The 24,863-nt window shown below is 41.3% G+C and overlaps 3 protein-coding genes and 1 long non-coding RNA gene across 4 annotated transcripts in view; 2 read left to right on the plus strand and 2 right to left on the minus strand.

Moving 5' to 3' along the window:
- The first annotated feature begins 433 nt into the window (after positions 1-433).
- LOC126978573 (uncharacterized) lies at positions 434-7,665 on the plus strand. The gene is made up of 2 exons (XM_050827525.1): positions 434-840; positions 2,348-7,665. Exons 1-2 carry the CDS (start codon positions 528-530, stop codon positions 7,213-7,215), a joined length of 5,181 nt encoding a protein of 1,726 aa, XP_050683482.1. The 5' UTR covers positions 434-527; the 3' UTR covers positions 7,216-7,665.
- Positions 7,635-24,863, minus strand: part of LOC126978579 (adenylosuccinate lyase) — a 40,222-nt gene continuing 22,993 nt past the window's right edge. The window contains exons 2-3 of the mRNA XM_050827532.1: positions 9,217-9,512; positions 7,635-8,714 (exon numbers count right to left, since the gene is read on the minus strand). Of these exons, the coding sequence (XP_050683489.1) occupies positions 7,700-8,714; positions 9,217-9,512 (1,311 nt within the window). The 3' untranslated portion in view covers positions 7,635-7,699. The remainder of the gene's footprint in view (positions 8,715-9,216; positions 9,513-24,863) is intronic.
- On the plus strand, positions 13,331-21,545 carry LOC126978597 (protein snakeskin). The gene is made up of 4 exons (XM_050827557.1): positions 13,331-13,494; positions 18,795-18,991; positions 20,256-20,385; positions 20,762-21,545. Exons 1-4 carry the CDS (start codon positions 13,444-13,446, stop codon positions 20,855-20,857), a joined length of 474 nt encoding a protein of 157 aa, XP_050683514.1. The 5' UTR covers positions 13,331-13,443; the 3' UTR covers positions 20,858-21,545.
- LOC126978604 (uncharacterized) lies at positions 21,360-23,006 on the minus strand. Its single transcript, XR_007732645.1, has 2 exons — positions 21,923-23,006; positions 21,360-21,728 (listed from the first exon to the last, which is right to left on the minus strand). It is a non-coding gene; the product is annotated as an uncharacterized LOC126978604 (long non-coding RNA).

Here is a 24,863-nt window from a genome sequence, read left to right on the forward strand (position 1 = left end):
GTACTTTGTACTGGCAGAATGTTCAAAGTTTACAGAGAGTCAGTAGATGTCCATCCATGCTTCAATTGTTGTGAACTGTAATAATTATTGTTTAATATTTTTTAAACGTTTTTACCTTCGTAAAACAACTTTTAAAACCATTAAAAGCACAGTGCAATCGTTTTATTTATCATTTTAAAACTATTATTTACTTTTTCTACATATCATAGCAGGTCTTATAATTAGTATGTAAAAACGATATAAATTCGCTTACCACTGTTTTTGCCATTGTTCGGGCTGTAGTCGAAAAAAATTTACACAACATCAGATATCTCATGTAATTCTAAAAATTCTGTGTAATGTTATATTAACGAGTATTGGTCTATAGATATACACAATTTTTATTTTATTTTTCAATGAAAACAAAACTGGTTGGATGTTCAAAAGAAGTTTGATGATGAAATAAAAGAATCAAATTTAACTGAATTAACTTGAAATCTAATGTATTATTATTTATACGGTATATTTATATAGGCTCTTAATGCGGTATGCATTGTCTACATGTTCCGCCCGCCCCTGATCGCTACTGTAATAATTTCCCCCCGAGCTCGGGGTGTGACACCTGCATTATTGTCGTCGCAGGCTTCTACGCTGACCCCGAGAACTGCCGCTGGTTCTTCGCGTGCGTCGACCACGGCAGCGCGGGCGGCGCCCTCACCGCCTACGAGTTCCGCTGCCCCTTCGGGCTGGGCTTCGACCAGCGCCAGCTGCGCTGTGACTGGCCGTGGCTGGTGGATGCCTGCGGGGACATCGGCCGCTACGAGGAGGAGGCGCACGGCTCGTCCGCCCACACACTCACCGGTAACTGCTTCCTACCTACGTATCCATTTACAATAAGGAAATAGCGACGCTCGAGTACACACCTACACCCATGGAGTTTAGTTAACTACTTAAAACCACTTATATTTATACGATCTCAAAACTCATTAATACATCAAGTCCAAAATTGCTTCAAAAAAGAGCCGAAGCATTTCATTTACCTAACTTGCAAAGTCTCTATGGTTGATCGTTGTTATTGTCAAATAAATATTTGAATCTGTTACCGGCAACCGATTGAGCTGAAAGCTTTTGTTGGCCAGATTCAAGCCAATAGATCTATTGGTAAGCATGACTTGTTGGCTTAAAGTACAAAGATTATTAATGTACAAGCCCAGATACGACTACAGGCGTGAACTGATAGAACGGCTTCCTGCATGTCGACCGAGTCGCGATCTTCTGGTGATACTTCTAACACATTGATAGGAGGCGTGTCTCAAAAGCAAGAGTGTGCTTCTCGTGAAACTTCCATAATTTGGACTTTCCAAGAGTCTTTATAGACCGGCCATGCAGATCTCTATCGAAAAATCGTCAACCAGTACCGGAAATCTGTTAATGCCTCGCTTAACATCCGAATACTGGGTCTCGAAATTGCCAATGTCGAAGGTAATACCATTCTGGCCACTAATAGAGTAAAGGGTAATACTTCTTAATAGTAGTAATACTTCTAGTGCTCTGAAATGCGCTGGGCTTGGCCACATATGGTGTAACTGGATCTGGATATGTGATCGTTTCTCCCCATTATGGTATTCAACAATATTTTTGCCACGTACAAACAAACTTGAATGTTTTTGCACTTCCAGGATGATACGACATGAGTAAGTAATACCTTAAATAAGCGTGTACCCATACATCCCTATAACGCTCCTGTGATGCTTCGGGTGTTGCAGGAGAATGTGGGCGGCGGTAATAATAATAATAATCACTTAACATCAGGTGACCCGTACGCTCGTTTATCCTCCTCTTAAAATTATTTATTTTTTTAAAGCAAGACTTTATTCAATGATTGCAAATTTATAATAATAGCTTGTAGGGCACATAGAGAACAGAGAAAGGGGAATATAAGTTAACTAATGAAGTTTTGAAAAAGAACTTATTTTTAAAATGTCTTGCATTAAGTTTTATATTACTCGCTGACTGTAGTAATATACACTTAACCTCACCGACATATAATATGACATATTATTAACACAGCAAGTATCTAGCTAAGATAAATAAAAGAGTTATAACGCAATTGACTGATACATAAGTTATATAAGCTTGAAAAAATGTTTTATAAATATGATTTACTCTTTTAATATTGCTTGGGTTATCAATAGAATTTATCATCCATTTTTCGGCAGAGTCAACAAACTCAGCTTACTTTTTGACAAAAAATTATTGAAGGGATCAATTATTAACCACCAGAAGCAATCTATGACATTGGAGTGATAAAAACAATAGAGGACAAAAAGTATTTTTATTTGTTACTAATGATATCTTAATATTTCAGGTGCAACTGGTTTTCAAGGCAGAACCGTGGAGTCAGTGAACATAGCGGCGCACAAGAGCCTCGCGTCAGGGGCGGCTCTCAACAATCTGGTCGGGATCCAGGGGGGATTCCTGGAACGAGGAGACACTCCCGATGACGACGCACAGGGGCGAGCCACCGGAGCTCCCGCAGACTTCCTCCTCAACGATGACTATTACCTTGGCAGCCAAGGAGAGCCCAGCGGTCTGTCCTACAACGTGGTCGCAGCGGATGCAATAAACAAGGGCCTCGTCCAGGCCAGGGATTTTGGTGAAGAGGACAAGTACACCAGTGGCTCCATCATTCTGGATGACTACAGACTGCCGTCTAAACCTGCAGGCACCGGGACGGCTTCGGGAAACATCGCCTCACGAAAGTACCAATCGGGCGAGTACGACCCGCGGAAGTACCAATCGGGCAAGTATGATGACTTCAACAACGGAAAATATCGTTCGGGCGCTTATAGGAAGGACAACCGTGGGGCTTACGTTCACAATCCCATCGGAGACAAAGCAAAGCCCTACCAACACATCGATGTGCCAGCGATGCCGTACAAACATTTGGACAACAAGTACCCAGGGACTTCGGACTTTGATCGAGGAAATTACTCGGGTGACTCCGACAGAAGTACGTACACTGGCTCCTATGACGCCGGCGCGTATATCGGAGACGACAGTCGTAACAGAGGTGGGTACGAGTATCCGAGGCCGGACATTGAATTTAACGAAGGTTTCGATACAACTAAAACAAGTGAATACAACATTGAAGATTCCGGCAGCTCGACTTCAGGTGGTCGCAAGACGACCACTGCCAATGGTAACTCCGAGTCGAGTCAGACCACGTACCTTGGCTCATACGGGCACGGCGACGCTGCTCACACCAGCGACTATCACCTCTATTCTGGCGCATCGCACACTCTAACAGCGGGCGCTGTCAATGTTGGTTTAGTTGGGAAAACGACTCTCGTCGACAAGGACATAGCTATTGGCGGGTACAATACTGGTGCATTTAACAAAGATATCCAGGTTACCTCCGGAGTCTCTCAAGCGGCTGTGTCCATAAACCACGCGGGTACCGACGCACAAAATTTTAATGGCTACACATTCGCCACGACGCCCACATCCTCGGGCGTCCCTACCACAGCCACACCATTTGCGGTCACTACTGCAATACCCACCATCTACAGAACCACATATGTGACCGAACCACCCAGAACTAGCATCAAACAGATATTTGGCTACACTCAACCGGCGGTCACTGTCGTACAACCTGCTACCGTCGCTGTAAAGCATACGTCTGATGTGTTACACTATAACCAAGGTGCTCGTGAGGCTGAGACCGTGAGTGCTTATGCGGGTGGTTCTACCAGTTCAGTAGCTACAGGCTACCACTACTCGAAGCCTAGTGTTCAATTTAAAGAGGGCATAGATTATACAAAGTCCACCCCAGAAATTAAACTTACTAAATTGAAGCCTCAAGGATTCGCACAAAGTCAGCAGACCTTCCATACAGAACAAATTAGCTTAGACATCGTAGGCGCAGTTCCAGTAACAGAAGAACCGTTTAAGAAACTGGTTGCATATACGACTGGACCCCCATACGTCCAGCCGGGCGCTCAGTCTTTCACACGACAAACCTTTTACAATTCTGGCACAGCAGCTTCCGATATCTCGCGCGATTCCATTACTAATAATGCTGCTGTTTTCGAAAGTTCAACACCTCAACCGGACTTAACATATACACCATCATTTTCAAGACAAACATTCACGCAGCAAACTCTACATAGTATTAATACGGACAAAGCTAGCTTTTCACAAAGTCAATCAAACGGTTACGAATACAACCGACCAACCTATACAAAAAGTGAGTCGAGTAGCAACCAATACTCCCAACCTGCAATCCAGTATAATGAAGTACGAAATGTACTATACGAATCTTCTCAACCCAGTGGCTATAGCTCACAAACGTTCCAACAGCAAGGTCAAATATCTGAAGTTAAACCAACCATTACTCAGGACACGGTATACGATTCGCCCGCCGTGCAGTATCCTGTGAAGACTACTCCCACAATTCAACAGACGTTCGTCCCTAATGCTTTAAGTAATCAATATTCCGAAATCGAGGCCATAGATGTCAGATCAGATTTTGATGACAAGAGTACCGCTAGTTTTATCCAGCCGGCTGTATCTACATACCAATCACATGGTTTTGTGGGCCGGAATGCAGAGGCGTATGGTAACACATATAGCAACGAACCGTCAACTGCAACTTCCATCGTGTTAACTACTGAGAGGCCACAAGTCTATAGTCAACAAGCCATCCACAAGACTGAGCAAGGAACTGTTACATTACCGCGAGTCCCTCTCACTTACCAGGCAACTGTCTCCATTCATGAAAATCCACTTTTAAAATATAACCAAAAAAATATTAAAGTAACACCAGCATCTACGCTTTACACACAGGTGAAGGAAACGATTGTAAATGATCCTGCAGCGTATCAAGTGTACGGACAGCGAACTCGCTCACAACCAGTTTACAAAGGATATTCGTACGAGCAACCTGAAATACAAAGAAATGTAGAAATTATACCAAACTATTCAGATGCCAGCGCAGTATCACATCAACTCTACCATCAGACTCAAGTAACAAATGGGGCTGTTAAGTCTAACAAAGATATTGTTTTAGTTTCAACAACACCGGCTTCACTTATATACGAAGATCACTACGCTCAATATGAAACTCCAAGACCTTCGATACCAGAGCTTCCATACCAGACCGCTGAATTTGTTCGGCCCAAGTCGCAGTTCCAAGAATATTATTCTTTATCAACTTCAGCGAGACCGGACAATGTGTATGTCCGGTCACAAGACTTGGATTATAAAAGTGAAATTGAACAGTATGACGTAAACGTTCCGACTCAAACATTCAGTCAAACTAAATTTTCATCTGGATCCAGTTTAAACACTAACACTCAATATGAGCAGACCAGGTATGAGTCACCTGAAATTCAGACTTTTAAAGGTGAGGACTATCTGCCACCAGTGGTGGTAACAGCTGCACCATTGAGTTCCACGTACAGACCAGTGACTACTACATATAGGCCAGTAACGACCACATATAGGCCAGTAACGACCACGTACAGACCAGTGACTACCACCTATAAGCCAGCAACTAGCACATACCGGCCGGTCACTCCGTACAGGACGACGAGCTACAGACCAAGAACATATTCGACAACAACAACGCGGGAGTACCTCCCACCCGCATCCGAAGATAAATACAGTGATGCTCAGATCATTCCATCCGGGCAGACTACATCCACAATTCAACAAAATGAAAATCGGAAAATTCCGACAGTGGACTATTTCCCACCAACACAAAAACCCCGTGTTGGCAGCTACCAAAGTTTTGGATATAATAAAGAGGAAGAACTTGATTCAGGCGCTGGTCTATACGAACAAGATTACTCAGTATCAACTCAGGAGCCACACGTTGTATCGACGTTGAGGCCAGTTAAAAAAAAACAAAATATTGTAATAGAAACGGCAAAGTCAAGCAATTTACTTGGCTTTGGGACTATTGGACCTGACGCTGGGCTCGTCACCACATCGTATTCCACTTCACAACCGATCGTATCAACATACACTAATTTGTATTTACCACCCCATGATATTCCTTCCACACCAACGGAAGCAGAAGTAGATATCATTCCGGCTACGATAAGATCTAGGCCCAAGTACTACAGGCCTGCTGTAACCACTCGAGTGCCTTACACAACTAGTACAACAGACTACCGAGCTCCAGAATACTTGCCCCCAGAAGATGTGGAACAAGAGAGAACTGGAAACTATGGTTTCAAGAGTGAAATTGAACAAACTGTTGATATTAACAACAATCCTTATCAAAGTTCAACACCTAGCGTGTCTTCAACAACAAGAAAGCAGAATGTTGTCGTCGAATCTTTCAAGTCTAGCCAGTCAAGGTATGGTTTGGAGGACGAGCTTCTCGCTTCAGGGATTCAATCGACATTAGCTCCTGTTGAATTATCCAGCAGAGTATCATCAACTCCTACAACAGGAACATACGGTACATCGACAAGAGTGCCTCTGCGAAGAACGAGGCCCAAAGTTGCTGTCGTCACTAAAATAAACGACTTCAATCCTCTTCTCGTGAGGAAGCTGGGAGCCGTATGCAGCTGTCAATCTCCCGTGTTGGTGCTGAAGGGCGGACGGCCGACCACGCAGCAAGCCGTTGTAGAATACACAGACGAAGATTCCGGTCGGGGCGATAACGACGATACTTCATATTTAAGGAAATCTTTGAGAGTCTCTACTCCTGCAAGCATCATCAGTACTGTCGCTCCCTCCTCGACGAACAATCCTATCATTGTTTCAGAAGACTCGTTTTATCAAGACTATCAAGATAACGACAATACTTACGAAATCGCCGGGAGCGGGAGATCAGAAAATGTTTATGTTTCAAGCTCCACACCTGCGGTGAGTGAACGCGTAGTACGGATACGTCCTAAGGTGAAGGCTGTCAGTGTCGCACCCATCAATAGAACCGTGGTGGAGGACGCCTCGTTCGCGCGCTATGGGCCGGGTGGCTGGCGCGGGCGCCACGAGCGGCTGCAGGGCGCCGTGGACTGCCAGCGCGCGGGTCTGTTCCGACACCCGCAGCAGTGCAACAAGTTCTACGCGTGCCGCTGGGACTGCTCCAAGCAGCGCTTCACGCTGCACGTGTTCGACTGCCCCGTTCAGCTCAGCTTCGACCCGGCGCTGGGCGCCTGCAACTGGCCCAGCCAGGGGCCCGCCTGCCAGACCGACACGCTGCTCACTAACTCACTGTGATCCGCTGACCAGCGACCAGCCCACTCCACGTGCCATCGATCAACAATCTCGGATACAGAACGGCACCATTTAATAAGACACGAGTGTATATCTACCGCAAAAAATTACAAATATTTAACTGTGTGTACATTAGATATAACATTTGAACATTCAACAGTATGTTCGTGTTCGTTCTGTCACCCTTATGTGTACGAGCAGTATGACAGTCACTTATGACCGCGACCATGTTTAAGCTTTATTTATTTCATTAACTTTTTAATTTTTAATTCTCATTTATTTATTACTCATGCTCTGTATTAAGCTTCCACAATCATGCTACTGAAATTGTCTGTATATTAGTTACCATTGTCTATCTAGTGCACTAAGAATTTAATATTAATTAAGGTTAATTGAATGTTTTATAAAATATTACGAATGCGCTCTGTTGTAAATATATCATTTATTCAGAAATATTTGTTTGTTTGATCTCCTTCCACCGCTACCGTTAAATATTTAACGCAACCGGCTTCTCCACTTCCGATAACACGGCGCTATATTTGGAAATTATAGGCTTGACTTCTTCTTCGATAAACTCTGTGACCTGCTCCGCAGCTCTTCCGATGAAGGTAGACGCGTCCAGGATCCTGTCCAGTTGCGAGATGATCGGCTGAAAGTAGTTGTCGCTTCTGATTCTCTCGATCAGGTCGTTATCTCTGCCCTCTTGCTTGACGACGGCGCCGGCTTGCTGTGACAGCACCCTGATCTTCTCGTGGCAGACCTGGCGGTCCCCGCCACATTGCACCATGGCCATTATGATATTTTCGGTGGCCATAAACGGGAGCTCTTGGGCGATATGGCGCTCGATGACTTTGGGATAGACCACTAGACCTTGGCATATGTTGAGGAGCGTCAGGAGCGTGGCGTCGGCGGCCAGGAAGGCCTGGGACAGCGTGAGCCGGCGGTTGGCAGAGTCGTCGAGCGTGCGCTCCAGCCACTGCGCCGCCAGCGTGTGCGCGGCGTTGCCGTGCAGGGTGATGAGGTGGCGCGCCAGGGCGCAGCAGCGCTCCGAGCGCATGGGGTTGCGCTTGTACGGCATGGCGCTCGAGCCGATCTGCGACGACTCGAACGGTTCCTCGATCTCCTTGCGAGAGGCCAGGATGCGGATGTCGGAGCACATCTTGTGAACTGTGGCTCCGAGCCCGGACAGCGCGGAGATCACTTCCAGGTCCACCTTCCTCGAGTAAGTCTGTCCAGTAACGAGGTACCTCTTGTCAAAGCCAGCTAGCTCGCTGACTCTTTTGTCCAGGGCTCGTACTTTAGCGCTGTCTCCCTTGAATAATTGCAGGAATGACGCTTGAGTTCCAGTGGTACCTTTGACCCCGCGGAACCGAAGGTCATTCTTCACGCGGGAGAGAGCGCGTTCATCCATCATCAGATCGCTCAACCAGAGCGAAGCTCTCTTTCCAACTGTTGTTAGCTGTGCCGGTTGCAAGTGGGTGAAACCCAGAATGGGAAGCGACCTGAAAGTTAAACATAACAAAATAAATAGATAATAAAATAATTAAAATATGTTTAAGTCGAAGTAGTACATAAATCACATCCAATGTCAGAAATCTGATCATGCAAAAAATAAAGAAAAGTTTGTCAACTTATACTCGTCGAATTGAAATAGTCAATATGTACTGGGTGGTTTTTGAGAAGGGCGGTGATGGCCAATAAGGAAACTACGAAACTTAGAGGAAAAGCGTAAAAAGAGGCATGTCCTCTATTTATAAGAAAAACAATAACTGCATATTTTCTTTTTTTAAATTTCTTAAACTTTTGACGGAAATCGAGCCGAATGATTTTTCAAAAAAATTACAATCTGTATTATCGGACCAATGGACTCTGATAAGGATCAATCGTTGCAAAGATATGTATTACTAAAAATTTCGTTGCCTTTCTGAACTCCCTGTCCGACTGCCCTATCAAACGTCAAATGTTAAAATAAGACAGGAAATCAGGAAATGTAGGAAAACCCACTTGAATTCGTCGGCGAAGGCGGCCAGCCGGCTGATGACGGCGGCCAGGCGCGGCAGCAGCAGCTCCAGTCCGTGGCGCAGCACGATGAGGTCGGTGTTGTCACCCACGTAGCACGAGGTGGCGCCCAGGTGCAGTATGGGTGCAGCCCGCGGGCAGCGCTCGGCCAGCGTGTGCACGTGCGCCATCACGTCGTGCCGCACGGCCCGCTCGTGCTGCGCCGCCGCCGCGAAGTCGATGTCGTGCACCGCACCCTGCAGCTCCGAGATCTGCTCCTCCGTTATGTCCAGGCCGAGCTCCTGGAACATACATCCTGTGAGTGGGACTCAACACTCCTCACAAATAAGAAAGTTGTTGTGAACTGTTTTAAACAATAAACCTACCTAGAAACACCTCGCTAGGAAGTCATGCCACAACGTACAAAAAGGCCCTTATGTAAGTAAGTTGTAAAGTTTAAAATTGCGTTGTAAAGATATGAACAATTAACAAGTTGTTGTGATAAGCAACTTCATCTCTAATCGGTCAGACGTTCCCAGCGGTGTATCGCAAGGATCACTGCTGGGACCTTTTTATTAATGTTATTAATACTTGTCTCCACTCATCTCATTTTCTTTGCTTTGCCGGTGAAACTTTTTTCCGTGATATCTTCTCCTTCTGATATGTTAAGTCTTCAAACTCATCTCAATCGACTTGAAGAATATTCTTATAGCAATAGACTGGACCTTAATCCTTGTAAAAGTTTTAGTACATTATTTACCCGCAAAAGAAATATGATTCAATTCTATTATAAAATTAAAGGTCAGCTTCTGGCAAGAAACTCAAGTGTACGTGATCTAGATGTTCTATACGAGAATAAATTAATCTTTGATAAACACATTGATTTAATCATACAACGAGCGTCAATAATGCTTGGTTTCATTATATTATGAGAAGTTCCAGCAATTTCTATCGCACTAAGACTTTCAAAATACTTTACTGTGCCCCAGTCAGAAATAATCTTGAATATTGTTCCCAAGTGTGTAATCCTCATTAAAACTGTCATATTAGTACAAAAGAGAATATTCAAAAGAACTCTTAAAGTTCATATACAATCGTCTTTGAAAAATTCCGAAAAAAACAATAAGTCCGTTGATTATGAAAGTCGATGTAAACGTCATCATCTTCTTCCACTAATTAAAAGACGTGAGATTGCTGATCTTACTTACCTAGTCCAAATCGCTTCTGGTGCTGATCCATAAAGCAAAAATTTAACTCAAAATACCTGCATTCCTACCCACAGTCTCCGATTCCGATTACAAACAATATTCCTTTATATGGCGAGCGAGTAACAACTTCAAGTGTAGAGGTTAAGACTCGTCGTTTGATGTTTTTAATATGTCTGTGCGTATGGCTAAAGCTAGATAGCCAATTAGCCAGGAGCTCTTCATGAAAATAAAAATATTTCACTTTGTTCATATACTGTTTCATCTTTTTGTTTTGTTTATGTGCTTACTTCATTGTTTGTATCTTACTGTCTGTTACGATTTACTGTATTTTATTTTTGAAATTCAATGAAAGATCTGGGTGTGATATTTGACCAAAAGCTTACCTTCGACGACCATATAATAACAGTCACTCAAGAGTCCTTTATGAGACTAGGGTTCGTATTAAGGAAGACGCGAGATTTCCACAGCGTCAATATAATACAACTGCTTTACAGTATCCTTGTGCGTAGTAAGCTTGAAGCGAGCTCGTGCATATGGAATCCCTATGAAGTAAACTATTTCCTTATGCTGGAGAAAGAACAAAAAGCATTTTTGCGTTTCCTGTATAATCGGAAACTGGGTTACTACCCGTACTTGTATTTTACGAGTTGGAAAGCCATTTAAAAGGCCTTCCACGTATAAAATCTTATATAATAGTTTCGTTCGGAGTCACGTCGAGTATGCCTGTAGTGTTTGGAATCCTTTCCATACTATCCATACCAACCGAATCGAAAGACTCCAAAAAAAATTTGTAAAGTCACTCGATTATAATAGTAATTCTAGGTACTCCAGCTACGCTGAATCATCTTATATTCACAATGTTGTCAAATTAAGTGATCGCCGAAACTCTTTTGATGCAATGCTACTTTATAAAATCGTAAATAACCACATTGATGCTCCTTTATTACTACAGGCCCTTAGTTTTCAAGTCCCCAAAAGAAATATACGTACTTGTCGAAGTAAACCCTTGTTCGTAGTTAAAAAAAGTAGGACATGCTATGCTGGAAATAGTTATATAAGGCGGACCTGTCGACTTCTTAATGGAAAACTTGCTGACTTAGATATTTTTAAAGAAACCTTGTCCAGTTTTAAAAAGAATATACTAACTGTGCTAAGAAAAAGTGAGATTTGAACGATTATAACTGTTTAACCACAACATTTTTTTTTTTTATAATTTAGTAAATAAGTAAGTAAGTAATTTAGTAAATCTTAGTTTATTATTAACATTTTTTTTTACTAGTGCCTCTTTTTATTTTTATTTTGTATAACTTATTTTTCTCTGCTGTACTTTAGTCTTAATTGTCATAAAATATAAATTTTAAGGAAACTGTAGGTCTAATTCGGTACTAACATTTCTTTGTAAACCTGAATATGTATGTGACTGTTTGTTTCTAAATATATAAATAAATAAATAAATTGTACCCGAAGGCGTATCTCGTCGGTTGCCTCGGTTACAACACTCTGGAAACCAGACGGGCTCTCGACCAGGCAACTACCTTGCTTAAAGTTAGCCGGGGCTTAATAGATGCCCCTGATATTCATAATGAGCTGATTCGATTGTATACACTTGACAATAATTATAGTCGTAGCAGAAATCACGAGCCGCGGGTCTTGAAATTGTTCAATCACGTATTAGAAGCCCGCCTTGATTGTGATCTATTTACTTACAGATTTTAGGTTTTGGTGCAGTTGCTGCTCCAACTTTGTGAGTCCTCGCATACTAGCGTCTAGCAATGGCAATGTACTTGATTAATGTATTTAATGTTATATATTCTGTAATACATGTAATGTATCATTAGCTGTAGGTTTTCCTTTAATAAATAAATAAACATAAAATAAATAAAACGTTGGAGGCAGCAGTGCGATTATCATAAAGTAAAGTTATCAGCCTACGCTACGATCTATATTCCTAACATTTATTTCATCAACTCCCATAGTCTCTTCCATCTAGTTTCTATTTCCGACAAAACTCATAATAGATAAATTTTATTCATATATTAAACATAATAAATTATAAGAAACATAATATTCTATAGATCAAAAACACATCCATCCAATTAGTTTTACTTTATAAAAGCAACCTGTTATAAGTGTTCGTCTTAACCTCTTTACTTTTTTAAAAGTAATGCTGGCAGCATTAAGGCTAACTACTTTTTCAACGATACCGAGTATCTCGTAATGTGTGATAAGATAGATACATTTAGGTAATGAGGCAATTTAACTTTTGCTTTTTTATCATACAGCTTAAATGACCGGCAAGTTTGTATATCATCAGGATACATTAAATGAAATTTCCAATACTGATATTGTTAACCAATCAACCAATTCAGGACAACAATCAATCTAAATGATCTATAACACCTGTAGGAAAGTTCCAGTGTTCGCCTGAATTATTGACTATATTCGGGCGCGAGATGAAAAAAAAAGGTAATATCATGAAATGTTTGGATTAAATTATACTTTGGAACACTATCGGTAATAGTTACAGTAGACGCGAAAACAATGTGACGTCGCTGTGCAAATCCAATGGATTCTTGAATGGATCGACTAGATCGCAGTGCATTTGAGAGCAATTGCCCATTTACGGGGCCAATAATTATATAAGTGCCAATTGTTATTGTTTATTATCAGCTAATAAGGTGACCGGAAGTGGCAGTTCCTTGATTTCTTTACCTCGAACAACCTACTGCCAGTAGAAACGATTGTCCAATGTTGGCCCTCGCATACACCTTACGATAGTACAGAATGAAGTCATACGACATGAATAGACGACAGAGTTTCAAACAAAGTGGGCTCTCTACAGGACAATACAACGTGCCCTACTAATTCGCCAAACATGATAAGATAGCTGTTTAGATAAGATACACGGTATCACCTCAATCAGCACTCAGTGCCGACTCACCTCTTTTCAAAAGCGGACATAAACACAATTTGAGTGAAATTGATAAGGAGCTTTTGATTGAAGAGAAAAGTGCATCGTGCAGCCATGGTGTCCGTGCAGACGATAGCCACCATTGTGGTGAAAGTATTCAAGATTGTAAGTATACAACGATAGCTATGTCACTATCAGTGACCCACTGGTCCCCAGATAACGCAACCACCGCCCATATTGTTCACGACGAACTCATTTATTTACCGTGTGTGTGTCCGATTTGTAATAAGGTATAAGTCTCAAATATCATACGATTACTTCCCATATAACTGACTATCTGCTGCTAATCTTATACACTTACCTTAATCTACTACAAAGCTTGTGCTAATATAAAATGAACGTTCTGATGTTGGTTATAACAAGTCATAACGCCCGAAACACATCTCCTTACTCGTTAGGGCTTTGATTGCCCAGTTTAGATAAGAACGTGATTTGATTCCCGCGGAGTACAATTACTGGATAGTATTACAACGGGCTGCTTGTGATGGTGGATGGTGGTTCATATATATCAACGTAATACCTCGCAGTACAGGTGGCGCGGGCGGTCGAGTGACTCACTTCATGAATCACTATGACAAGCGCTCAAACCTGTTGTTACAAATTATGAATAATAATAATATATTACCGTAAAATGTATACGAGCGAATTACAACGTGAAGCCCGCTGTAGCTACAGCCGCTGTAGTGATTGATAACACAATGTGTATCATTATGATATTTAGGAGTTTGAGAAACATTTTAAAACAGTTAGTGTTTGATCATGTTGGAAATAGAACAAAAATGATTTATCAAATACCTTCTATAGTATATTATATACAGTATATTTGTTGGTGATGTTATTCGTATTGCTTAACAAGCAAGCATTTCTTTGTACAGTATAAGGTAGGTAGAGCGAGAGACAAGATAACTAGAGCAAGGACACGTCGATAATTATATTTTAACTGTTTCTTTTGTTTATTAAGTCAACCCAAGTTAAGTATAACTGATAATGAACTTAGATATAAACTAAAGCCAGTAAAGAGCAGGGTTCGATCAGTTACTTTATGATTGTCGGAAACTTATTATTTTTTATGAAGAAAGTGACGAAACAAGACGAGTAAGACATTCAAATCAAATCAAAAAATGATTTATTTCCATAAAAAGGTATGTGTGTATGTGGAAATGTCAATGTTTTTCCTATAATATATACTATTTCGACTTAATCCCAGGCTTTTAAGTCATAAATGTAATCCGAAATTTTATAATAAGCCTTGCTACATAATTTGGCTTTTATAATTGAAACAAAGATAATATCAATTCTCTAATATAAAATGGGAGTTTATTATAGAATCTTATACATTGTCGCATAAATAAATGGCGAGTGTCATGACGATGTGGAGGCGAGTGGTATGTGTGTGTGTCACTCCCTTTACAGAAGATTAACTCTAATGTGGACATATAACACTTTCCAGCAAGACTCTGCACCTGCTCATAAGGCACGAAACCAAGCTAGGCTGAAACTCAACGTTCCCTTTAAAAAGTTTGATTTTAATTATTAAAGTATTCGGTCTCGTACTCTCGTAACATACTTATATTATACAGAGTTAGCGTTGACAACCCTATTTGCACGTTCCCTTGTCTCCGCAGTACCTCCCCAGGATGGATGTTGTAATAGATCACATGTGTGGCTGAGTACTGGCTGGTGTACAATGGAACATGTCTGTTAGTGGGAACTGGAGCGCGGCCGGCTCGTCCTCTGCGGACCAGCTCCAGATGTTACACTGTGGTGCAATTAAGATGCAATTATGAAATATTGTTAACACTTTAACACAAGTTCTAACTATATTCCGCAATAGCCCAAACCAAAAAATACGTTGCCAAATAACGGCGAAAAGTCTGCCAGAAAACCAATTAAAATTGGCTAATGTAAAGCTAGTATCTTTTCGTCTGATTTCAAAATCACAAGACCGTCTCCTCGGGGATGAGCGACACCTTCATTTATCTCGAGTTTCATGATTCATTACACTTATAGGATCCGCTATCTCCGTATTTTAATAAGAGAGACACATATTTTAGAATTCAGATGATTCTGTGACTCTACGAATATACTACAATTAAATTGGTTTGTATTAATTACCGATCGTCATGTTTGATATTGTGTATATGTCGCAGGTATATTATACTCGTACAGTTCGTTTTTTGAGAAGGGAAGTTTTTTCACGACTTTTATCTAAGACTCTTAGTTTCCGACTTGGCCATCACCTCTCAAAACACCGCCCTGTATAACCCAATCGGCACTTGTTCACAACAATTTCCACAAAAATTTCAGATGGAACATTGCATAATCGCTCTAATGTGTCGTTCAGAAATCAAATTGAAAGAATAGTTTAAATTGAATAACTAATTAGATCTTTCTAACTTTCTCAGGAGCTAAAAAACAAACTTAATTTTAGCTAACTATAGTTGGTAGATTAACTACAGTTGTATTTCTGAACACAACCATTCAATTCAATTCAATTTTTGTGATATGGCGTGTGTCTGCACCAGTTGAGCGCAAATTGAAAAATGATACAGCATAAAAAAATACATATAACTTCAAATTTTCATCTGTCTTCAATTAACACCTATTTTTGTATCGCGATTTTTATATTATTCTGTTCCATCCACAGAAATAGGGCTGCAAGATGGAAATCGAATATAATAATTATTGTAGTACGATACATTTTATGTTATTTCGTAGGTCTGAGAATCGTTCGTCATCTATTTTTTATGCGGCAATACAACGTTTGCTGGGTCAGCTAGTATAATATACAAGGAGTCCCAAAGTTAGATAGTAGTAGTAGTAGTTAGATAGTAGTTAGAAGATAGGCTATATATTTTTAAAAGTTAGTACTTCTGCATTCAAAGATTTTCTAAAAATTAATTGCCTCGTCTGGGAATCGAACCGACTGAAATGTAAAAAAAAACACCACTCCTTTTTGATGCCAATCGAAAGAATGGCCTAAAACTAATAACTCTTCTTAAGTAACATAGTATTTTAAAAGGGACAACGTAAAACGAATGTTTTCTTACTTGGATTGGTACGAATGGACCGATTAGATGGCGGGGCAGATGGCCGGACCTTACACCATTAGATTTCTTCTTTTGGGGATACGTGAAAGATATGCTATACAAAAAGCGATACGAGAACGTGGGCAAGTTACAAACAGAATTGTGCCATATCATATCGAGTATTCACCAGAAAATGATAAGAAAATCAACAGGCAGCGGACTCATTAAAATATTGGCGATTTGCGTAAGACAAGAGATATCACATTTTGAGCATTTAATTAATTAATTTACAAATAATACCTACTTAATTGACTACTTTCTTTTAAAATACTATGTTACTTAAAAAGAGTTATTAGTTTTTGGCCATTCTTTCGATTGGCATCATAAGAGTAGTGGTGTATTTTTTTTTACATTTAAGTCGGTTCGATACCCAGACGAGGCAAGTAATTTTTAGAAAATCTTTGCAGAATTACTAACCTTTAAAAATAACATAAAGTCTTCTTTCAGTAAAATAGCCTATCTTCAATATTTAAGGTACTTTCCCTTCATGTCCCATAACTTTGGGACATCTTGTATAGTGTACCCGTGACATTACAATGTCACTAAAACCAGATCGTTACATTGTAAGAAATGAAGTCGATTGACAATCTTCCGTTTAATTATAATATCACGGCTTTGACAATATACCTATGACATATACATGGAGTTGAGGACATGTTCGTCTATACGTATTACGAATCCGTTTCCTTACCTTCCTCGAAATCTTAAAAATATTATATCTGTTCATGACTCAAAGAAAAACTCATCCGACAAGCGCAGTACTAATTTATTGAGTTACACCGAGTATTCGAACATATTGAACGGAGTGAGGCAGGCCAGGGTTAGTCATGAACGCGATCCTAAATGAATATTTCATTAATTAGGTTTCGTGAGTCGGTGGCGCTCGGGGTCAAGTGATGCCAACCGCCGCGACCGCCTCACAGGTCACCGGGGCTTCCTGTATGTTGTATCTCGTGAGAGGTCTGGCGAGCCATCAGAAACACACAGAGTGATCAAAGCTGGGTTCTGAGTTGGTACCTGACACTATAATAATGATTCTATTTAAACCCTCAGGAAAACAATGGCAGTCACACTGTCACAATTGAAATATATTAGGCGCTATAGGACAGATTATACCGGAGACGATGGAGGCAGTATCTAGTGGTGTTGAAAGTCAGTATAAATGATGAAATTTGATGTTCGCAAAACATAACAACTATATTAATATAACATTGAGTACCTTACTACAACTAGGTATTGTCATAATAAGGAGCAACACATCAACAGTGGTTGTGGTTCTGTTCGTATTAATCTGATAGTGGACACACACGTGTGGTGCACGACACTCGACACACACCGACAAGAACAACTTGTTACTATCGTAAACTGATCTCCCTTCCTTTTACTCAGTACAGTTAACATATCTAACCCAATCCCTTACATTATTCACAACCTTAATTGTTTGATGAGTCGAATACTGAACCTAAAGCGGCATTTATTTTAATAGTCCAGCTGTATTTATATATTATGTTTATTACCACGTTTTGTGAGTAATAACAAGTAAGGTTATCTCGTATGTTAACTCGCCAGACTTATCTAAATTTTGGGCTTTTATTAAAATAAGTTTTAATAAAATTCGTGCTTTACACAAAATTAATATATTACCTATGATTTCAAGTAATCATCATACATTTTAGGCTTCGATAAATAGATGAAGCTTCCTTAAAACAATACGTATATCCAATTCGTCATGCTTTAGTTTACGTACAAGCATTGTACAACATTATACTGAGAACTGATAACTAACATAAGATAATATTATAGTAGATACCAATGCAATACAAGGTTGAGGAATATTTCTCAACTTAATGACTTTTTTAAGAATGAGAATGAGACGGGCTCTTTTAACAAACGAGCTAACGTCACCTAATATAAAGTGATCACCTACAAACCAAAACCAGAGCATCACAAGAACGTTGTCCACTTTTGAGGCTATGTCTGATCGTCCTGAGGTCGCCGCGAAAGAAAGACCATTCAACTTTATATTTTATATCATAGAGGAATAGACAGATGAGAGTAATATTCTGTGTCAACAGATCTGCACTGCTGAGAGACTGGAATATAGATATTAAATTTCAAAATTACACATCAGTTTTTATGAGTATCGTATCGTAAGAAGCCCGCTGATTATCTTGCGCCCGTTCTTCTCAGGTCTGAGGCATACTGTTTCTAATGTGTGGTAGTTTTTGACTTTCTATTTTAAATAAAACTATTTGAATTATAATATTCAACATTTGTGTATGTTGTTATAATGAATGATTCTGTCTGTGACTGCAGGTGCTGAACATAGTGATCCTCGTGCTGTACCGCACCGGCTACAACGGGGAGTTCCTAGGTGTGGGTGGCACATGGAACCTGAACGAGGAGAAGAACCCGGACGCCGAGATCGTGGCATCTGGAGTGTTCGTCGGCTACCTCATCTACACCTGCGTGCAAGTTATCACCTTCCTGTTCGGCACGACCGAGCACAAGAGGTAGCCATTTTAAATCTCGTTTATATCAATTATCCTAATCTGTTCTCTAAGCCAAATGTTTTTTGTCAATAGAAATTAGAAATTATAACATGTTCTACTTACTTGCGCCACGCGCTCAACCTGCACGATACAAAGCTAATGGGGAACATGTTCTACGTTTTCGCGACCGCGCGCTGAACCTGTAAGATATAACTCTTGTAGGGAAGTTGTTCTACTTACTAGCTGTGCCATGTGCTTCATTCTACGTTCGCCCTTTCTCACTCTATCTCAATCGGTTTCAATATCCCTCACCCTCTTCTTGGATAAAAACGTATCCGACATTTCGTGTTATTGGCACATATACTGGATTTAAAAAAATGATCCCAAATTCGTTCTCTGCACCATCAAGAACCTCGGATCAATATCCATATAGTTGAAATCATAAATTTGAGCGGCAGCCATCTTGGATTTCAAAAATAATCCCAAATTCGTTCTCTGCAGCCTCTAGATCCTCGGATTCGATATCCATATTGTTGAAATCATAAATTTGGGCGGCGGCCACCTTGGATTTCAAAAATGATCCCAAATTCGTCTCTACGCCCTCCAGAACCTCGTATTCGATATCCATATTGTTGAAACCATAAATTTGCGCGGCGGCCATCTTGGATTGAAAAAACACTTGCACGATACAAGTTTCTATGGACTTTTTTTTTCGTTTCATCGAGTTTGAAATCACAACGATTCTAAAGAAGTTTCACTTCAAAATACTCATTCGCTACTTTAACGGATATTTAATGTTAGTACGCGTTGTCGTGATGAAAGACGATTTTACGCCAAGGATTAACATTAGATTAACTGTCTTTTGGTACTTAATCAAGCGTTACTGTCTCCCGATTTGCCAAAAAAGACAATATGACCAAGGTTAGATACGTTCTTAACATTCGAAAGCAAAATCTTCAAAAGAAGGTTCAACGCAATATGGGATTCGTCAGATATTTTTTTAGCCATTAGCTAGTCAAAGTCTCTGGCATCTTTCTTCTTGGCTGAAGCCACTGCGAATATCATAAAAATATTTTCAGTATGGCCCACACAGTTATTGCATATAGTACTACTTATAACCCTTAAGTTCCTGTAACCCCTGGCTAGTAAGTAGAAAGCGCCCACAATGCATCTCCATCCCGGTCGATGCTGATAGTGATAGATAGATGTAGTGCAATAGATATATTTTCATTAAATATACAATAATATGAAGGAGTTCAGAGTCCATACGTGTGGTTGGTTGCAGAGCGCTGTCGGACATCGTGATGAACTTCGTAGGCGTGTTCCTGTGGATCGCGGTGGGAGCCGTGGCGCTCCACTACTGGGGCGGGTACCAGGGAGAACATCAGTTCCAGTTCGTGTTCGCCGAAAAGCAGGTACTACCGCTAGCACTGGATTCCTGGCCCCTGCCCGATACTAATCGCGAGGGGAGCCGTGGCGCTCCACTTCTGGGGCGGGTACCAGGGAGAACATCAGTTCCAGTTCGTGTTCACCGAGAAGCAGGTAGTACCGCTAGCACTGGACTCCTAACCTGGATGCCCGCGCCGTGATGATGTCACTGTAGCCACCACCACCACCACCTGTTGTCACATAAGGATGACGAAGTGATTGGTCACAGAAGTTACTTTTGGGGGATAAAAGTTGGCTAGGTGACGCTTATCTGATATCTTTATGTTTTAAAACTGACCGTTCGACTGATATTGTATAGTCGTGTGTTAGAGGGTGACTTGACCGGGGTTTAATGCATTGCAGGTGGGGCTGGCGGTGGGCTCGCTGTGCGTCATCCAGGGCGCCGTGTACCTGCTGGATACTGCGCTCTCCGTCATACACTACATGAAGGAAATGTAACGCAGGCCTGCCACCTGCCACCTCAACGACGTATATTAATAAGATTTAGCATAGTAAGGCTGCACACACTAGCGAATTTAATTAAGAAACAAAAAAGTCCAAGTTTCGACGAAGGAATCTATAAGCAATTACTGCTTCTTAAAGATTTTAAAGTTAAAACTATTTAATTCGTTACGTTTACTGGAAGATCAATTATTTTGTATGAATGTTAATTATTTTGGTTCCAAGTTAATCGATTAGAAACAGTCGAGTAAGATGGCGTCCACCATTAAGTGACGTCACCCAAACATTATATAAATATATTATTATAATTAGGTTTTCTTAATGGTTTTAAACTGAAAGAAGGTTTATTTTGTTTTATTCGTCAGATTAATTAATAATAAAAGGACACATAGTTTAAATTTCTAATAATAGTTATAACAGTTATAATAAATATTTCTTTTATTTCTATATTTTACATATTATTATATTTTTGCTCGTGTGTGTGTTATTAATAGGAATATTATGTAATAAAATATTTTATTTTATGTAATAGTATTAAATAATATAATGAGTATAATATGTTGTGCCCCAGGTGTAATTGAACCTGATAGACACAACCTGTCCCACCTCACGTCGCGGTCGGCCGCTGTCCTAATACATGTTCTATCATTTTGTAACTATTTGAATACAATATTATAATGTTAAATATTATTTTATTTATATATCATAAACACCTGAGCGAACTGTGTTGGTCAGCAACAAGTCATAACCCACATACAGAGGTCACGCGACCTGCGGCACCGTGTTTAGCACGTGGTGCCCACACCAACTGTGTTTGTCAGCAACAAGTCCTAACCCACATACAGAGATCACGTGACGTGATGGCGACCTGCGGCACCGTGTTTAGCACGTGGTGCCCACACCACCTGTGTTTGTCAGCAACAAGTCCTAACCCACATACAGAGATCACGTGACGTGATGGCGACCTGCGGCACCGTGTTTAGCACGCGGTGCCCACACCAACTGTGTTGGTCAGCAACAAGTCCTAACCCACATACAGAGGTCACGCGACGTGATGGCAACCTGCGGCACCGTGTTTAGCACGTGGTGCCCACACCAACTGTGTTTGTCTGCAACAAGTCCTAACCCACATACAGAGGTCACGTGACGTGATGGCGACCTGCAGCACCGTGTTTAACACGTGGTGCCCACACCAACTGTGTTGGTCAGCAACAAGTCCTTACCCAAGTACAGAGGTCACGCGACCTGCGGCACCGTGTTTAGCACGTGGTGCCCACACCAACTGTGTTTGTCAGCAACAAGTCCTAACCCACATACAGAGGTTACGCGACGTGATGGCGACCTGCGGCACCGTGTTTTGCACGTGGTGCCAACAAGTCCTAACCCACATTCAGAGGTCACGCGACGTGATGGCGACCTGCGGCACCGTGTTTAGCACGTGGTGCCCACACCAACTGTGTTTGTCTGCTACAAGTCCTAACCCACATACAGAGATCACGTGACGTGATGGCGACCTGCGGCACCGTGTTTAGCACGTGGTGCCAACAAGTCCTAACCCACGTAAAGAGGTCACGCGACGTGATGGCGACCTGCAGTACCGTGTTTAGCATATTATGGTGCCCACACCATCAAAGCCGTTGAATTGAGCCGAGGTGATCGTCTTAGCATGAACTTGCAAAATGGAAACCAATATTATATTGATATATTTAATTCAGACTCGGCAGGAAACGACAATTAGCAGTCAAACTAGCATTAATAATATTGGAAGTCAAGCAAGAGAAGAAACCTTATCAAATATATTGTCAAATAAGGGCCCAAGGGTCATCCGGAACGTTAGTGGCGAGCTAATTAATGGGTGAATCACAATAATTATACAATTGAGAGCGGCAGCCGGCAGACGGGTCAACTCGAGGATCAAGTGGCGCCCACACGGGACCTCCGGCACCGGACCAGCTCCAGCTAGCAGCCGGCTGCCAGTTCTACTGCGACAACACTACTCATCAGCCGAGGTGTAAGAATTTATAAAGCGAATAGTTAACTCGGGTTTAACGAATCTTGCTTGAATGAAGCTTGCGCTAGCCATAGTGATTGTTAGAAAGTGTTTTGACAACTTGGAAGATATCTAATATCGAAGCACCTGCACTCAGTCCAGGGTACGTCGAGCTGGAGCCGGAGTTTTCCTGGAGCCTGGCGGCGCCCGCCTCCGACCCGCAGCAGTTTCTCTGCGAGCTGGACCTCTACGAACGGAAGATGGCGCCGCTGACGGACACCGTAAGTATACCGCGGGGTGCGGACTGCTATACAGGAGTTGTACCAGTGGGAGGCTCCTTTGTACAGGACGCCGGCTAGATAATGGGTGCCACAACGGCACCTTTTTGTCACAGTCATGTGACAGCATTATTGTGTTTCAGTCTGACAGGCGCCGTAGCTAGTGAAATTAGTGGGCAAATGAGACTTAACGTCTTATGTCTCAAGGTGATGAGCGAAATTTTAATGTTGTTCAGAATTTTTTTTCAAGAATCTTGAGCGGCACTGCATGGTAATGGGCGGGGTGTATTAATTACCATCAGCTGAACGTCCTGCTCGTTTCTTCCGTTATTTTTATAAAAAACGTTGTTATTGTTCGACAAAAGGTTCATCAGTAAAATACGTGATTCGCCCACATTGAAGGACCTCCTCAATGGGAGTGTTCTCCATGGACCATGGGACTTCACCTCGACTAACTGCTTAATAATTTGTTTCTGCTGATTCCTATAAAGGAACACATTCGTGGTACATGATAAAAACCCAGGTACATGTACCAACTACGTAGTCCTCAATAGGACGCGGCTGTGTGACCAGCCATATGTTCAACTGACACTGCTCCGAACGCCACGTAACAGAGCTCTCTGGATACCGATGTACAGAGCAGACTGTACGTCGGTACTACAGAATACTACACCACGAGCACACCTGTAGTGATGGCCACTGATAACAAATAACACATGATACCGAGGACACGAGAACTAACAACTTGTTGGTCACATGCCAGCCTCACTGGCACATTATCAATCAGATACACTCAGAATCCTCAACATAACAATTATAGTAAATACTAGTTGAAACTTGTGTCAACTAGTCAATGTGTGGTGACGACACTGATTAAATATATTCACGAGCACGGATCAGGAACAACGAACCTGCGACACGTTACGAGACATTGTTACCGCGCTCGCCGCCTGCGTGACCACACCGTTGTCACGACTCACGAGGAGCCTTCACTCTGCCACTGTGACAGTTACCATGTCCACACTACATGGAGGAACGTGTATCAAGTAATAGAGTGGGCACTTTGAGTTAAACACGTCACTTGCAGATTTTACAAAATTGATACCAAAAATGACGATACATTCAAAGTTAAACTTAAATATCGTTTAACAAAACGACTGACAAATTAGAAAATAATAGTTTACTGAACTGAAACCCACTCTCACAGAACGGATCGTGTTAAACGAACCCGACAATCACGAAAACCTACATTGATGAAAACAAAAAGCGACCCGAGATTATCTATAAAATATGTTGGAGCCGACGAACAGGGTCGCAATTATTAAAACAAAGACTCAATATTTGTAAAGAAAGTATGCCAGTCCCGCCCACTAATGTCTCACGTAATTAATACCGCCGACCCGTTACCGCTGGGCTCCTTCAAAGACTCATAATAGTGAGAGCCGCTGTTACATTTTGTGTCACTAAAAACAACAAATGATGTACCGCACGTACCTACTATACCTAAAACATTCTATTAGAAACGAGCAACTTAATATAAACTCAGCGTATACTGACAGGTATAAGTAACTCATTATTTAAGTTTGTGTTTGTTTACATTTTCCGAAGAGAATCGAACAAAATCATTGTAATGAGTTAGTTTCTTATACAAAGACTAGCTGATCCAGCAAACGTTGTATTGCCATATAAAGTAATTTAAAAGTAATTAAATTATTTTGGGATATAAAAAATTGAC

Source organism: Leptidea sinapis, chromosome Z (assembly GCF_905404315.1).
Source record: "Leptidea sinapis chromosome Z, ilLepSina1.1, whole genome shotgun sequence".
In the NCBI taxonomy this organism is placed as follows: Eukaryota; Metazoa; Arthropoda; class Insecta; order Lepidoptera; family Pieridae; genus Leptidea; species Leptidea sinapis.

Bases quoted from the DNA above. Each gene is read 5' to 3' on its own strand.
- LOC126978573 (XM_050827525.1), top strand. From the start codon at position 528: ATGCATTGTCTACATGTTCCGCCCGCCCCTGATCGCTACTGTAATAAT. The intron at 841-2,347 runs GTAACTGCTTCC...TTAATATTTCAG, and splicing joins GTCCGCCCACACACTCACCG to GTGCAACTGGTTTTCAAGGC.
- LOC126978597 (XM_050827557.1), top strand. From the start codon at position 13,444: ATGGTGTCCGTGCAGACGATAGCCACCATTGTGGTGAAAGTATTCAAG. The intron at 13,495-18,794 runs GTAAGTATACAA...CTGTGACTGCAG, and splicing joins TGGTGAAAGTATTCAAGATT to GTGCTGAACATAGTGATCCT. The intron at 20,386-20,761 runs GTACTACCGCTA...AATGCATTGCAG, and splicing joins TCGTGTTCGCCGAAAAGCAG to GTGGGGCTGGCGGTGGGCTC.